At 44.1% G+C, this 13,869-nt stretch overlaps 2 protein-coding genes across 2 annotated transcripts; one reads left to right on the forward strand and one right to left on the reverse strand.

The window, feature by feature from the left end:
• Positions 1-4,576: 4,576 nt before the first annotated feature.
• On the forward strand, positions 4,577-7,834 carry LOC127763272 (soluble inorganic pyrophosphatase 6, chloroplastic). The gene is made up of 5 exons (XM_052287921.1): positions 4,577-5,055; positions 6,471-6,571; positions 6,667-6,848; positions 7,309-7,407; positions 7,485-7,834. Exons 1-5 carry the CDS (start codon positions 4,670-4,672, stop codon positions 7,575-7,577), a joined length of 861 nt encoding a protein of 286 aa, XP_052143881.1. The 5' UTR covers positions 4,577-4,669; the 3' UTR covers positions 7,578-7,834.
• On the reverse strand, positions 7,813-11,210 carry LOC127763271 (STOREKEEPER protein-like). The gene is made up of 2 exons (XM_052287919.1): positions 10,108-11,210; positions 7,813-8,185 (listed from the first exon to the last, which is right to left on the reverse strand). The coding sequence occupies exon 1, from the start codon at positions 10,983-10,985 to the stop codon at positions 10,113-10,115; it is 873 nt and encodes a 290-aa protein (XP_052143879.1). The 5' UTR covers positions 10,986-11,210; the 3' UTR covers positions 7,813-8,185; positions 10,108-10,112.
• Between the last annotated feature and the right edge of the window lie 2,659 nt (positions 11,211-13,869).

Here is a 13,869-nt window from a genome sequence, read left to right on the forward strand (position 1 = left end):
TTTGTGGAGTCATTAGACATAGTTTGATCCAGTGATGAGCATATGCTCTCCTTTTTTTGGCCGCGGCGGCCAGCCGGCGAGACGCGGCGCCTGACAAAAGCAAAAGGAGATGAATATGGACATGGGCGTATCTTCCCAGCAATCCGATCCTCCTGCCGTGCGTGGCACATCATCATACATTCCACAACGACCTCCGCTGCACCTCTGATGAGCTGATTCGGCCATGAATCAGACGCACTGAAATGTTTCTCTCTCTCTCTGAAGGTCAGGTCAATATCCAGGAGAAATTAAGGGAAAGGGAAATAATTACATGCCCAAGCCAAGTTAGTGCCATGGTGCGCATGCAGCTAGTTTCATCCAAAGCAGTGGGCTGATGAAGCCATTAGAGCTGAGTAGTTTATTAGTCAGCTACTGATATAGCCAAGTTGCCTTCGTTGTGTGATGCTCCCTGTAGAACGACAGTGTCTTCTCTCTTCTTTATGCAGCTGCAGTTCCAATACATGGACATCACTGAAACAACAATTTTTTTTCGCGAACGCCACTGAAACAACAATAACAAGTTAACAACCACAACTGAAGAACAGAAACACTATGAATTGTTAAATATGCATGGGATGGTTTCTGTTGGCCGGCATTGTATATTAGAATGTTTAATGGAGGTAATGCTGTTGTTAACCTTCATTCTTGCAAAAGAAAAGGGTTAATGCTAACCTTGTCACATGAGGTTAACAGGGAGCCAACAAATATTCAATTGAAATCCAATGCTTACATGCAGAAGGTGATGTTATTTGCAGCAATGATTTGAGGCTTTTGAGATGCTATATTAGATTAAGCTATTGCGTACATTCTTGCACATTTCGAGTTCTTGGCCACTTCTATCATGCGTTCTAGAATATCTGCGTTTGCTTTGCCTTCACGAAAATGCCCCTTTTGTTGGAAAGGAGAAAAGGATTCATCCTTCTTTGCTGCATCTTATCCGTTGGACATACAATTAGCTTATCTAAGCAGATACGCTGCTTAATTCATTATTGTAATTTATAAATGAATGATAAAGTACATCAGGTTTGGTTCTTTACCTGAAATCAGCTCTCTAATATTTTCAGTTCAGAAGGCTGCACACTTTGAAATTTACTAATACATCCCAACTGTTTATTTTTTTTAAAAAAAAGCAATAGTTCAATTTAGTGGCTTATTTAGTTATAGTTGATACTCTGTTGTCGCAATTTATATTCTCTTACTGATTAGGCATTAGAGTTAAGAAAAATACTACTCCAAATTTTCTTCGCTGATTGCTCCGAAAAACAATTTCCTGACTTCAGAGTCAACCAGCACCGAGACTAATGCACTTTGCCAAAATTCTTCAAGAGTCGGTTGATAGTGGAAACCATACTGCAAAAAGATTAAAAAAGGTAATATTTATAGTATTTCATCTTTTTGAACAAAGTACTAGAACAATATTATGGGAGTGAAGCTATCCACTAGTATAGAATCTCAAAAAATCATAAATTGAGACTTAGCCCATGATGTCATCTACTATTATCTGTCTGTTTCATCATTGTAATTGTACAGTACAGTCTAGATAAGATGCCATCATCATAATTAAGCACCAGTTCTGTATTACTTACAAAAAAATGGTACGAAGTTGCATGTGAATAGGTTCAGAATATCATTGTTGTATTTTTAGTTGAGACTATGACAATCTTCAAAAAAGAAAAAAAAAAGACTATGGGCTGTAATATTCATTAATCAATATTACAGTTTAGGCATAAAGATTTTCAGCGTCAAGTTTTGTCCCCAGGCCACTGAGGCCAGCAGATGGGGCCCGTTTTCGTCAAGGAAATCCAGTTCTACAGAATTTCAGGTGGAGAGATCAAGGAGCCTCATTATTTGAAATCATAAAGATATTCCAAGCGATTCAGTAGTATAATGCAGACTTTAGGGAAACACCAATCAAACTGCCAAAAAAAAAATAAAAATAAATAAATCACAAATCATGTATTCATGTTCCAGCTGAAACCTCTCTAAGGCTGTGTTTGAGGAGAATGAGATAGAGGAGATTGGGAAGATACGCAAAACGAGATAAGTCCTTAGCGTGTGATTAATTAAGTATTAACTATTTTAAACTTAAAAAATGGATTAATATGATTTTTTAAAGCAACTTTCCTATAGAAAATTTTTGCAAAAAACGAAAGGTTTAGTAGTTCGGGAAGCGTGCGCGCGGAATACGAAACAAACTCACTCCCTTTATTCTCCAAACGAACGCAGCCTAAGAAAAGTACTTAATAAGTCGTTCACATGTTCTGATCAAGCACATATCAAACTAAAGACTGATTTTGCCAGTCCACCTACTGCGCTTAAAAAGTTGGTTTTGTTGCTAACTGTTCAGCTGAAAATAGGATGATAAATGATTGCTGGTAACCATATCAAGCACTTCCCAAGAAACCAATCATGCCATGTCAAACAGACACAGAAAAGGTCTCATCATGTGCTTCCCCTCTATCATCTGGAAGTCGTTTGGCATAGTAATTGGGACATGGAATAGACTGGCCTAGCTGCTTACCATCTTCTTCATAGGGAAGACCTACATGCTGACCATGCCCTACACAAGTTTCAGACAAGCCTCCCTCTGCGGCGCACATCCAAGCTCTCTACATGCTTGCGAAACAGCGAAAGGCAATCACCAACTCACAAGATCCGATCTTACAGTGGCCGGACATTGATGGACACATGAAGAACACGATGCGTCCTTGCCAGCTAGGGGTCCATTCCAATTGGCTCTGGTGACACTGACAGTGACACCAAAACGCCCTTCTGCTTTAGCAAGTAGCCACAAATCCACGATGTTTTGCCATCTGAGTGAGGTACATTAGTTCCTCCATCTTCCACCATGGTTGGAAATCTACCCATTCTATGGAGGCATCATTCTATTCTATAATAATTCTTCTAAATCAGTTCAAATCCAACCTCGAAAACATCATAAGAACTAGAATAGGGCTAGTAATAATTTAGATCCCAGAGAAGGCAAGCACGATTGCACGAATACAAGTAGGTAATTAAGCAACAGAGGAGCAATTTGGATAAGCAGTAGAAAAAAAACAGGATTATATTTTTGGGTACCTGAGGCGCCAAAAGAAGAATCGGCGGCGGCGGCGGTGCTTGCATCTCCTGCATCGCCGTCGCCGGCAAGGCTTTGGCTGCGAGTTGCGGCTTCTCCGATCCCCATATTCCCGAGAAATTTCAGTATTAACCATCCAATACGATGGCCTTTAAGGAATTGCCACCCAATACGTTGGCCTTTCAAGATCTACCACCAGACACGCGAAATTCTTCATTTCGTGCCATTCCGTCTGCTTGTCCGCGTCGTCCGTCTTTGTCTTCGTCTCCGAGCTCGTCGGCCGTCGTCTCAAGGCTTGTCCATCATCCCTGAGCTCACTCCCGCCGCGGTTGCTAGCGAGGGACATTGCACCTTCGACAGGAACGGAGGAGCACATGATTTTGTCGACGTCTAGATGGTAGACGGGGACGGAGTTTGCGGACATGGCGGTTCAACAACAGAACACGAACTCAGGGGCGACGGCGACAATGATCGGATGAGAGATTGGGCATGGCGGTGACAGCGGAAAGCTCGGGGGCGACGGCGGCGACAACGGAACGTGAGCTCTGGGGTGACGACGGCGGCAGCGGAACGCGAGCTTGGGGGTGACTACGGCGGCGACCGGACGCGAGCTCGGGCATGGCGGCAACGGCGGAACGGAATGCGAGCTCGACGACAGCGGCAGACGAGCTAAGGGACGGCGGCGATGGGGCGCGAGCATGGCAACAGCGCTGAACGAGCTTGGGGATGGGAATGGTGGCGATGGGGGTTGGGGACGGCGGTGGCGACGGTGCTGAACGAGCTTGGGGATGGGGACGGCGGTGGGGGCGGGATGCGAGGTGACGACGACCGTGCCTGGGCAATGACGCCACCTAGCTCGGAGACAGTCGCGCAGATGGACGGCGGGGCAGGCGGACGAAGTGGCTCCAAATAAAGAATTTCGCGTGCCTGGTGGTAAATTTTGAAAGGCCAGCGTATTGAGTGGCAGCTCCTTAAAGGTCATCGTATTGGATGGTAAATACTGAAATTTCTCCCATATTCCCAGTTGGAACGGTAAATTCTACAAAGTACGAGGACTAATATGCAAAGAGTTATCTTTTTCTCCCTCCAAGCCGATCTGTACCGTCCGCCAACACAACGGTAATACGAGATCATACGAGGGCTTTTCTGCAAAAACTCCCCAATGGCCCGAGGGAAATCCTCCATCTGGTCGTTTATTTTCGATCGAACGGTGTACATCGCCACCGGGAGCCCCATTTGGATCGCCAGAATTGGTAGTGATCGTGTCAAGAGGTGGGCCGGAGTAATTCACACATGGGCCGGGCCTTATCCTTCACGAAGAGAACCGGGTGATGTGGCCCGGCCCAAACACCACTCGCGATCTATCCGCACTTGTCTGCGACTGCGACCACATCACGGGGGTGGGCCCACCTGGTCAGGCTAGCTACCACGCGAGCCGCAAGTACCCATCGCCTCGTCATCCGGAGAGACTAGCTCCCACTTTCCAGTCTCCCGCCGCCGCCGCCGCTGTTCACTCCGCACCAACTCCGACGATCCCCCGGCGAGCTCTCGACGATGGCGACGGCGGCGACGGCGTCGGCTACGGCGGCCACCCGCTTCACGCGGCTGGCGGGGGTCGGGCTCCGGCGCACGGCCCGCCTCCCCACGGCCGTGCGGTTCCAGCGCCGGGTGCTCGCCACCACCGCGCTCCTCAGGACCGCCGAGCTCCGGCCCAAGGAGCAGGGCCTGCCCGAGACGCTCGACTACCGCGTGTTCCTCGTCGACGGCGGGGGCCGCAAGGTGTCGCCGTGGCACGACGTGCCCCTGCGCGCAGGCGACGGGGTGTTCCACTTCGTCGTGGAGATCCCCAAGGAGAGCAGCGCCAAGATGGAGGTCGCCACCGACGAGTCATTCACCCCCATCAAGCAGGACACCAAGAAGGGCAACCTCCGATACTACCCGTAAGGACTAGAAACTGAGGAAATTCGTATTCTGAATGTCTAAGTTTATGTTCGTTTCTGCTGAAAATATTGCGTCTTTTGTGTTAAAATTGGACGAGCGACTTGCAAATCGAGGATATAACGGCCGTTTAATTTAACTGGGAATTCCTTCTGAGATCTTCACTCCACAAGAGGATGCCATGATTAGTTTGCAAATGTAACATTTTCTTTTGTGTCCATGCTTGTTCGTGTTTGAGAATTCTAGAAATCCTTAATGTTGTTGCATGAGTTTTGTTTATTTAATCCTATCCTGTTTGTTTAGGATGTCGCATCTTCTTTTATTAATAATTTTAGTGTATTAGAGAATTTTTTTTTTTTGCCGGGTCGGCCGAAAGATTCGGTCGACCAAATTTCATTAAGAATGGGGGAAGTCGTATTAGAGAGTTTAATTGGTCTGTTTCAATTGTTGTATCAATTGTTGATAGGTTGGTCTTTAAGGATAGAATAGCAACTCTTTTCATACCAGAAATTCATGTTTTACAATATTTGTTGTGGGCTGGGGAAATAATGTAGGAGATTGTGTTTTTTATGTGGTGCTCTTTCGTGGGACCTTACTTCAGTGTGAAAAAGATGGGCTGCTTGAATTTTGTCAATATCAGACTGTAGCTGCCGCCACCTTGTGCACTTTTGGGATTCCATAAAAGAACATTTTGTTCTCCCATGTTTGGCGGTGGAATCACACAAGGTATAATGTGGCCATCTTAGATATAGCAGATCTTTACAAAGATGTGATGTTAATTGAACTAGCTGGATTTCCACACAGTTTTGCACAGAGCTAGGCTAAAGTTTATTCGAAAGCAGAGTTGGATTTTATGTATAACTGTTGTTTCTGTTTCTATACATTCAATTTTATTTTGTATACAACTATATCAATCAATCTACACTTTATAATTTGGACAAACCATGATAAACAACTGCGTAGATCTTACTCTTTTTATTCAGTTAATATGGTAATTTTCTAGGACCTTGGAGCGAATGCGGTGACTCTTGTTAGCCTTCTCTTTATCATATAATAGATTTAGCTGACCTGCTCTTGTCATCAAAACTGTGCTACAAGAAGGTTTGAATTTCGTCTGCTTTCAAGTTCAACCTTGCAGTCATGGTTCTGTATAATTTTTCTTAATCAAAACAATGCTAGGCTGTTCTGTTACTTCCATTTCAGTCCTTTTGAAAAGGATTAGTGTACATATTTTGTGGACAGGTTCCTTTTCCGCCTTATAGCTGGTATCAACCTTGCAGTGTGAAACTTGCTTGTTGGCAAGCAATTGATTTTATGCTGTTACTGGCCTTGTTGATGAACATTGTGCATCTTGTCCTTGCTGACCCTGTTTATGAACTTTGTGCATGACCCATCATGGAATTATCTGGTATATCAGGTACAACATTAATTGGAATTATGGATTATTTCCCCAAACATGGGAGGACCCAACTCTTGCAAACACCGATGTCGAAGGAGCATTTGGGGATAATGATCCTGGTAATAAACATTTCGGTGTCATTGTATTTGGTAGATATGGCTCATATATCATCTTCGGCCACTCTGACCAATCTTGCTGATGGCCTTCTTTCCAGTTGATGTTGTTGAGATTGGTGAAAGACGTGCTAACATTGGAGATGTTCTTAAGGTAAAACCGTTGGCAGCTTTAGCAATGATTGATGAGGGTGAGCTTGACTGGAAAATTGTGGCTATTTCTTTGGATGATCCTAAAGCATCTCTTGTGAATGATGTGGATGATGTTGAGAAGCATTTTCCGGTATGACTGATGCCTGCCTTTATTTTTAGTGTTTGTCCTTGTTCTCCACTGATTGGCATTGCCTATCTCGTTGATAGAATGTAGGCTTTTTTTCCCTTAGATTATGACAAATGTTTTCTGTTTTGAATTCTGACCTTGGCTAAGCATTTTTTAAAAGCAAAACATATTTTAGCAAACTTACCTTTTATTCATAACATGAGAAAAAGACAGATGTGTTACTCTTGCCATAATTATTATCCTAGATTCCTAGTTGCGCACATCCTTTTCTAAATGACTACTGCATTACCCTGAAGCTTTTTTTTTGCTGAGGTTATTAGGTTTTTTCGCTTGGAAGTTTTGATTAGTTTTGCATTTAAAATATGTTACATGGGCAGGGTTAAAAATGTTGCTAATGCAGTTAGTTTTCACCCCCTCTATATTTTACAATTGCTTTGTCCGACATTTTACATTACCTATTCAGGGAACATTGACTGCCATCAGAGACTGGTTCAGGGACTACAAGATACCAGACGGTAAGCCTGCAAACAGATTTGGTCTGGGCAACAAACCCACAAGCAAGGTAAGCCTGGACTCCTTCAGTTATATTTAAACATAGAGGATATTTTTGCATTCTGATTGTATACTTCTCTCTCCTAGGAATATGCTCTGAAGGTCATAGAAGAAACCAACGAATCATGGGAGAAATTGGTGAAAAGGAATATCCCTGCTGGAGAGCTCTCACTAGCCTAATCTTGTCCATGAGAAGCCATCAGATTCTTTTGGTCATTTACCTAAGCATGTTGTTTTCATAAGCTATAAGCATGCTGCTTCTTGCGAACTCTTTGGTGACCTGTGTGCAACAGGAACAGCTTGTGGAGTGAATAAGGCTTTCTGAGCTAGTTTTTCTAAGGGAATTGGGTGTTCTTGAGCAGCGATTGTGTTTGGAACAAGCTTTACAAAGTGAACAATCAGTTTAGAAGTTGAATGATAAGCAAATATAGTTTCAACATTGTAATCATTAACCAAGATGGCCTAATTGTTTTTTACCACACCATGTAGTAAATATCGAAATGCTGACCCCTTACACTTGAAAATGCACTAATATGACAGATACAGAAGTTAGCATACGATTTACAAACAGGTTAAGCCACTAAATCATTTTCACATCTAAATCTGACGGGAGAACGGCCAAAGCAACTGTTATGAACCTAAATTATTTGATACAGTCGAAAATGAGTTCCACTTGATTCTTGGCCTCGTCAATCATCAACCGAGTACAATGCTTCGACCAGCCAATACAAAAGGCATTGCAGATATATGTACCCAGACCCAGCTCTATCTAAACCACCATCTTGTACCTGCAAAACGGACGTTGGTAAACAATGTGACTGACTGCAAGGTAAGTGTCAGTTCAGTTTGTGAACAATGTGACTGACTGCAAGGTAAGTGTCAGTTCAGTTTGTGAACAATGTGACTGACTGCAAATAAGGTAAATTGAGATCCTGAGAGCAATGAAGTTTGATAAGATTCTTTTCAACGGTAGTGCACCAAACATAGAAAAGCTGCATTGAGCTGCTGAGCTCAACAAATTTGACTACCGCAGTAATACCCTTATACCCAGCAAGCACCAGGTACTTCGCTATATAAAAGATACCCAACAGATATGCCTAAACATCAAACATTCTATAACTCTATCAAATAAGAACAAAAATTCAGCAAAAAAGGGAAACACAGTACATCCTATGAATGAAGATATATGTAGATATAGTCATATAGATATAATGCATCACGTCTCCATGATGTTAAACAAAGCTGATCAGATCGTTAATAAAGTTTGGCAATGAGGCTGGCAAAAATCAATAGCCGGTTCTTCCATTAAAAAGAAAACTGAGGTAGTGCTCTAACGCTCTGAAGAGACGAAATAATAATCAACTTTGCTATAGGTGTCAAACAAAGCATTCAGCTGCATGCAGCATGCCTATTAAAGGACCTTGGTGCTCAGTACTTAAATGTTCCTTTCAACACCCTCTTATGTACTACTCCACTAATTAGTATATGACCTTCCTCATCTAATTCTCGATCACTACAGGTTACTTCAAATATGTTATCTCTTAGTCATCAATCTCATATGTAATAGCTCGTGTCTAATATTTCGTAGATGTATCTCTCTGATAGTTTTGTTTCCCTAACCAAGCAGAATTCAAAATTTCAGGTGCACATATCTATATCTGGTCTTTCAGGTGCCCATGAGATAGCCAAGTAGCAGAGCCAGAAAATATATCCTGTGGCCCTGTGGGGTCAATTATTGCTAGTCCATATCTTAGTGGGGTCATTTCTTCTCCTCTCTTTTTACCCTTTTTTTTTTGGACAACTGTACGGCTTATGTGTTTACTCCTGCCAAAGCCAAGAGACCAACATAAGAAAATACATGGCAGAATTCTCTATGCCATGGACTTGATTTGGCAATCACATACTTTATTGGAGAAGTTTTTTCTAAATTCAAACAGTTTTATTTGAAGTAGCTTAAAAACCTGGGTTGTGACCTCTCACAAATTCATTTTCTGATACACCTCAAGGAAAAAAGTATTAGCAAAGATACTCTGTTGGCTTGGTTGTTGGTTTTGACAACTTAATTGAGATCATCATCATCATATGGCTTATAGCATGTGCTGTATTTGGTTATTAGATGTGTATGAAGTTATGCATAATTTATTGTGTCATCTCCAAATTCTCCTTTCACGCTACTATTCCATCTCCAAAATCCAAACTATCCAGTCATAGACACAATATACATACTAGTAGTGCATAAAAACTGGGGTGTTGCAGCCATTTAGGATTGGCATGGTTGATTTCTGGCTTTGCTCAAGGTTGATGCAAAGAATATGTAAAGCAAGTATGAAACATGAAATTCTCTAGGCTTTTTTGACCACAGAAACCAAAATCAAGCTGATATTGCTTGCTTCCTGATTATAAGACTGTTACTTCCATCATGCTATGGGAAGCATAATTGCTTAATACTTCGATCTGTGGTGTGCTGATGGAGAAAAATAGCTTCTTTGCTACTTTGTGAACAGACGACAGACCACACAATCGTGTTATCCTTTTTGGTAAAATACCCCAACAGTCAGCAAGAACAATCAATTGCCGAATAATAGATTGTATAAGTTCTACTGTAATTGTACGAACGAGCAATGCGTTAACGAATTCTCCAGCGAGAAGTTGGACTAGGGAAGGAAATGGCAGAGTTTGGATAAATTACTCGTGTAGATGACAGTCATACCCGAGCTAAGGCCCGAGGGCCTTGATGGCGTCCATGAGCAAGGCGTAGACCTCCTTGGCCAGATCATGTCGCCGCATCTGCGTTTGTATCTCTGAATCAAGCTGCCTCCTCCACTTGCCCTCGATGAATCTTGCTTCCTCTGTCCCTAGCAGTGACAACCCCTTCGCCAGGGACACACTGGACAGCGCTCGCCCATCCGTCTTCCAGTACTCATCAAGCATCTCAGTCAGCACAGGCAGCATGGCGGCGGCGTCCGGGACAGTGCGCGGCTGGTCGGCGGCGGCGGCGGCGGCCCTTTTGTCGTCGCCCTCAGCAAGGGGCTCGAGGTCGGCGCCCCAGACGCTCGCGCAGAGGTCGCGCACGCGGCGTTCGTGCGGTCCCGCGGACGCGCCGGGCGCCGCGTGCAGGTACTTGCCCTTGAGCCGCTTCAGCTTGTAGTACACCTTGGCCTGGTCGATGTGCGGGGAGAGGGAGCCCCTGATGGAGTCGAAGAGCGCGCCCATGTCCGGGAGGCGCGGGACGTGGCCGGCGCGCGCGCGGAAGGCGGCGGCGCCGGCGAGGAGCGCGACCTCGTCGGCGTCGCCCCAGAGCTTCTGGACGGCGCCCCCGTGCTGCCCCCCGGCGGCGGGCGCGGTCACCGCGGCGGGGTCCGCGAACGCGCCGCGCTGCCTGCGCTTGCGCTCGCGCTCGCGGCTGCGGGAGGAGGCGGGCGCGGCGGCGGCGGGGGGCGGGCTAGGGTTGGGGGCCGGGTGGCGCGCGGCGTCGCCCGCGCGGGGCTTGGGGCGGGACGAGCGCTTCTTCGACGACCTGGGAGGGGATGGCGAGGCGGGCGCGGCGCCCGCGTCCATGGCGCTCTGGGACGGCCGCTTGGATGGCATCCGCGCGGCGCGGCGCGGCCCGGCACGGTGCGGCGCGGCGTGGCGTGGGTGCGCTCTGGATGCGCTTGCGGCCTCGGCCTCTGGGGAGAGAGCTTGGAAATTGGAATGCTCGATCTGGCTGCACACTGTGCGCTCTGTATACGGATGCCTGATGGTTTTCAGGCCTTCGGGGGAGAGTGTGTGTGCGCCGTGCGCGTCAACCCGATTTGGCCGTGGCCGTCGTCTCTGATGATCTGATCTGCATCTACTAGTATATTCGCCGTGCTGTGAGTCGCTTTTTCTGCTGGCTGTCCTTTTGAAAAAAGGCCTTGCATAGATAAAAAAAATTGACAAAAAACATCACATTAAATGTTTGGACACATATATGAGGCATTAAATGTATAAAAAAACCAATTGCACAGTTTGCATATAAATTGCGAGACAAATCTTTTGAGTCTAATTACACCATGATTTGACAATGTGATGCTACAGTAAACATTTGCTAATGATGGATTAATTAGGCTTAATAAATTTGTCTCGCATTTTACAGGCGGAATCTGTAATTTGTTTTGTTATTAGTCTACGTTTAATACTTTAAATGTGCGTCCGTATACTTCAAAAACTTTACGCCCAAAGAACTAAACACACCCTGAAAACTCTTTGACAGCACTATGTAGTTTGTAGCTTGGGCCTCTTTCTTCTCCAATCTCCATCCTCTTTGTAATGGTGAATGGTGTGTATATTTCACCATTTCTGTTAGGTGTGCATTAGTACATTGAAAAGGCTAGATACATTGGAGGAAGTGAATCTGGTATACACATGACTTTATACCTCTCATCATCTATACTACTACTAGAACACTTGATTTTAGAAAGTACTGAGTATAATTTTCCTTGATATCCCTACGACTAGGCTGGAAGCTAAGATATCGGTACAATTTTCCTCAGGTCACAAGATAGCATACAGATAACACTGCGTGAAAGGGTGACTAGAAAACTAGTTGGTAGGTTGGACTGGCTAGGAAATGACGTGTGGTTGTCGACCCGCTAGAGGCTAGCCATGGGAAGGTTGCTGGGGTCTAGTATGTGGCAACGCGCCTAGCTCGAGACTATTCACGGGAAGATTGCTCGGAGGCGACAGTTCAGGGGCCAATGCGTCCATCTCATGGTCATTCGTGGGAGGATTGCTCAAGGACGCGAATGGTTGGTCACGTGGGCGCCCTCAGTGGGGGATCACATGACCACGCTCTAACAACAGGTACAAATGAAGCGTGCAATAGCTCGCTCCCATCATTCCACATTAATTAGGCATGCTCACCGCAAGTTAGAGGTATGTAATGTAGGGATCTGGTGTATCACGCCTCACCCCTCATGTCTCCTTTCTCTCCATCTGACCAAGCTATACCGTCAGGGGGAGGCCTAGTCACTTCGATGGTAGACTTGTGGAAGGTGGCATCTTGTAGCATGGAAGAATTATAAGTGGTGGATGGTATGATAGTGGGTACGGTGTAGGTAATGATGTATGACTATAGTACCTTTGTCAGTTATCCCACGGTGATTAGGTAGATTGTGGGAGAGTATATAACTTATAAGCACCAGATAGATCACCGAGTGAAAGGTTCAACTCTCCTAGATACACAAGAACACAACACATAGAAGTTGTACGAGCTTTGGACTTAGCCAGTTCTAACACACCTCCGGTGCAAAAAGTTGTCCAGATATTAATCAAGAAAGCAAGAATATAACTATCATCTCTCGAGAGGCGCGAAAACCTGGGTAAATCAAGTGTGTATGAGCTTGTTTAGTGCTAAAATATGCGATCATAGCTTTCGACCCCCATCTCCGAACACCGGGTTTCTCGGATCCTATTTGCCACACTAGGACACTTAGAAACTAGTTTTATAAAGGTAAGGTTTTCTTACTAGGACACTTGATTTTATTCAAGTTACAATGTGTTTTATCAAGTGCAAACTTATCAAATTACGTGTTTTATAAATGTTTTCTTACTTAGGACACTTGATTTTCTTCAAATTACAATGCCACATAAATCAGGGATAAATGAGAAAAACACATCAATTATCGTGCGTGAAAAAGCAAACCCTTATATGGTCCATAGCCAAGGCATGTATATGCCATGTTGGGTTATCTTTGTGTTTTTTTAGGTGAAAGTGAATGGAACTTAGTGGGCCTTAGCATCAAGCTTAATGCCATTATTTTTGTGACCTAAGGTCAAATTCACTTATAACCATGGGCCCATAACTTTACAATATGGTAACATTATAATATTTACCATAATATGAAGTTGGTATATACACCTATAGCTGTAGGTCAATAATATCCGGTAAATGCAGAAATATTTATCTATGCTCTATTGTATCGACAAACAATCTCCTTAGTGAGCATAGCAGGAAAGGTAGAAACGACAAGAATATCCAAATATCCAGTAAATATAGCATGTGAATTATTGTCGTTTACTAAGACTGGTACGATAAACGCTATGTTGCATGCATGTATGCTTGCACGCTGGAAAACAAAATGGCATGCAAGAGAGTGCGAGTGATTTTGGAGCTTATCTCATAATGTTATGTGATAAATTTGATAAAGATCGGATAAAAATACATGTCATGTTTATTTTGGCATATTTGTGAAGGTGTCCATTTAAAAAGTTATAATTGACTCGCAAAGTTTCATCTATTTTTTTTTATCAAAACTATATACGGTCAAGTGGAAAAGAAACTACATTCCAAATTAAATGTTACCTAACGATAATATGGTACCTCCAATCATCTTCATCCTTTACCAACTCCCTTGTAAAATCGTTATCTTAACCATGCATAGTTCATTAAACCGTCAACTTCATTGAAACCTCTCCGCTAAAAAAACTTCGTAGATTCTTGAAACTCATT

Source organism: Oryza glaberrima, chromosome 2 (genome assembly GCF_000147395.1).
Source record: "Oryza glaberrima chromosome 2, OglaRS2, whole genome shotgun sequence".
Classification (NCBI taxonomy): Eukaryota; Viridiplantae; Streptophyta; class Magnoliopsida; order Poales; family Poaceae; genus Oryza; species Oryza glaberrima.

Bases quoted from the DNA above. Each gene is read 5' to 3' on its own strand.
- LOC127763272 (XM_052287921.1), top strand. From the start codon at position 4,670: ATGGCGACGGCGGCGACGGCGTCGGCTACGGCGGCCACCCGCTTCACG. The intron at 5,056-6,470 runs GTAAGGACTAGA...CTGGTATATCAG, and splicing joins GGCAACCTCCGATACTACCC to GTACAACATTAATTGGAATT. The intron at 6,572-6,666 runs GTAATAAACATT...CCTTCTTTCCAG, and splicing joins ATTTGGGGATAATGATCCTG to TTGATGTTGTTGAGATTGGT.
- LOC127763271 (XM_052287919.1), bottom strand. From the start codon at position 10,985: ATGCCATCCAAGCGGCCGTCCCAGAGCGCCATGGACGCGGGCGCCGCG.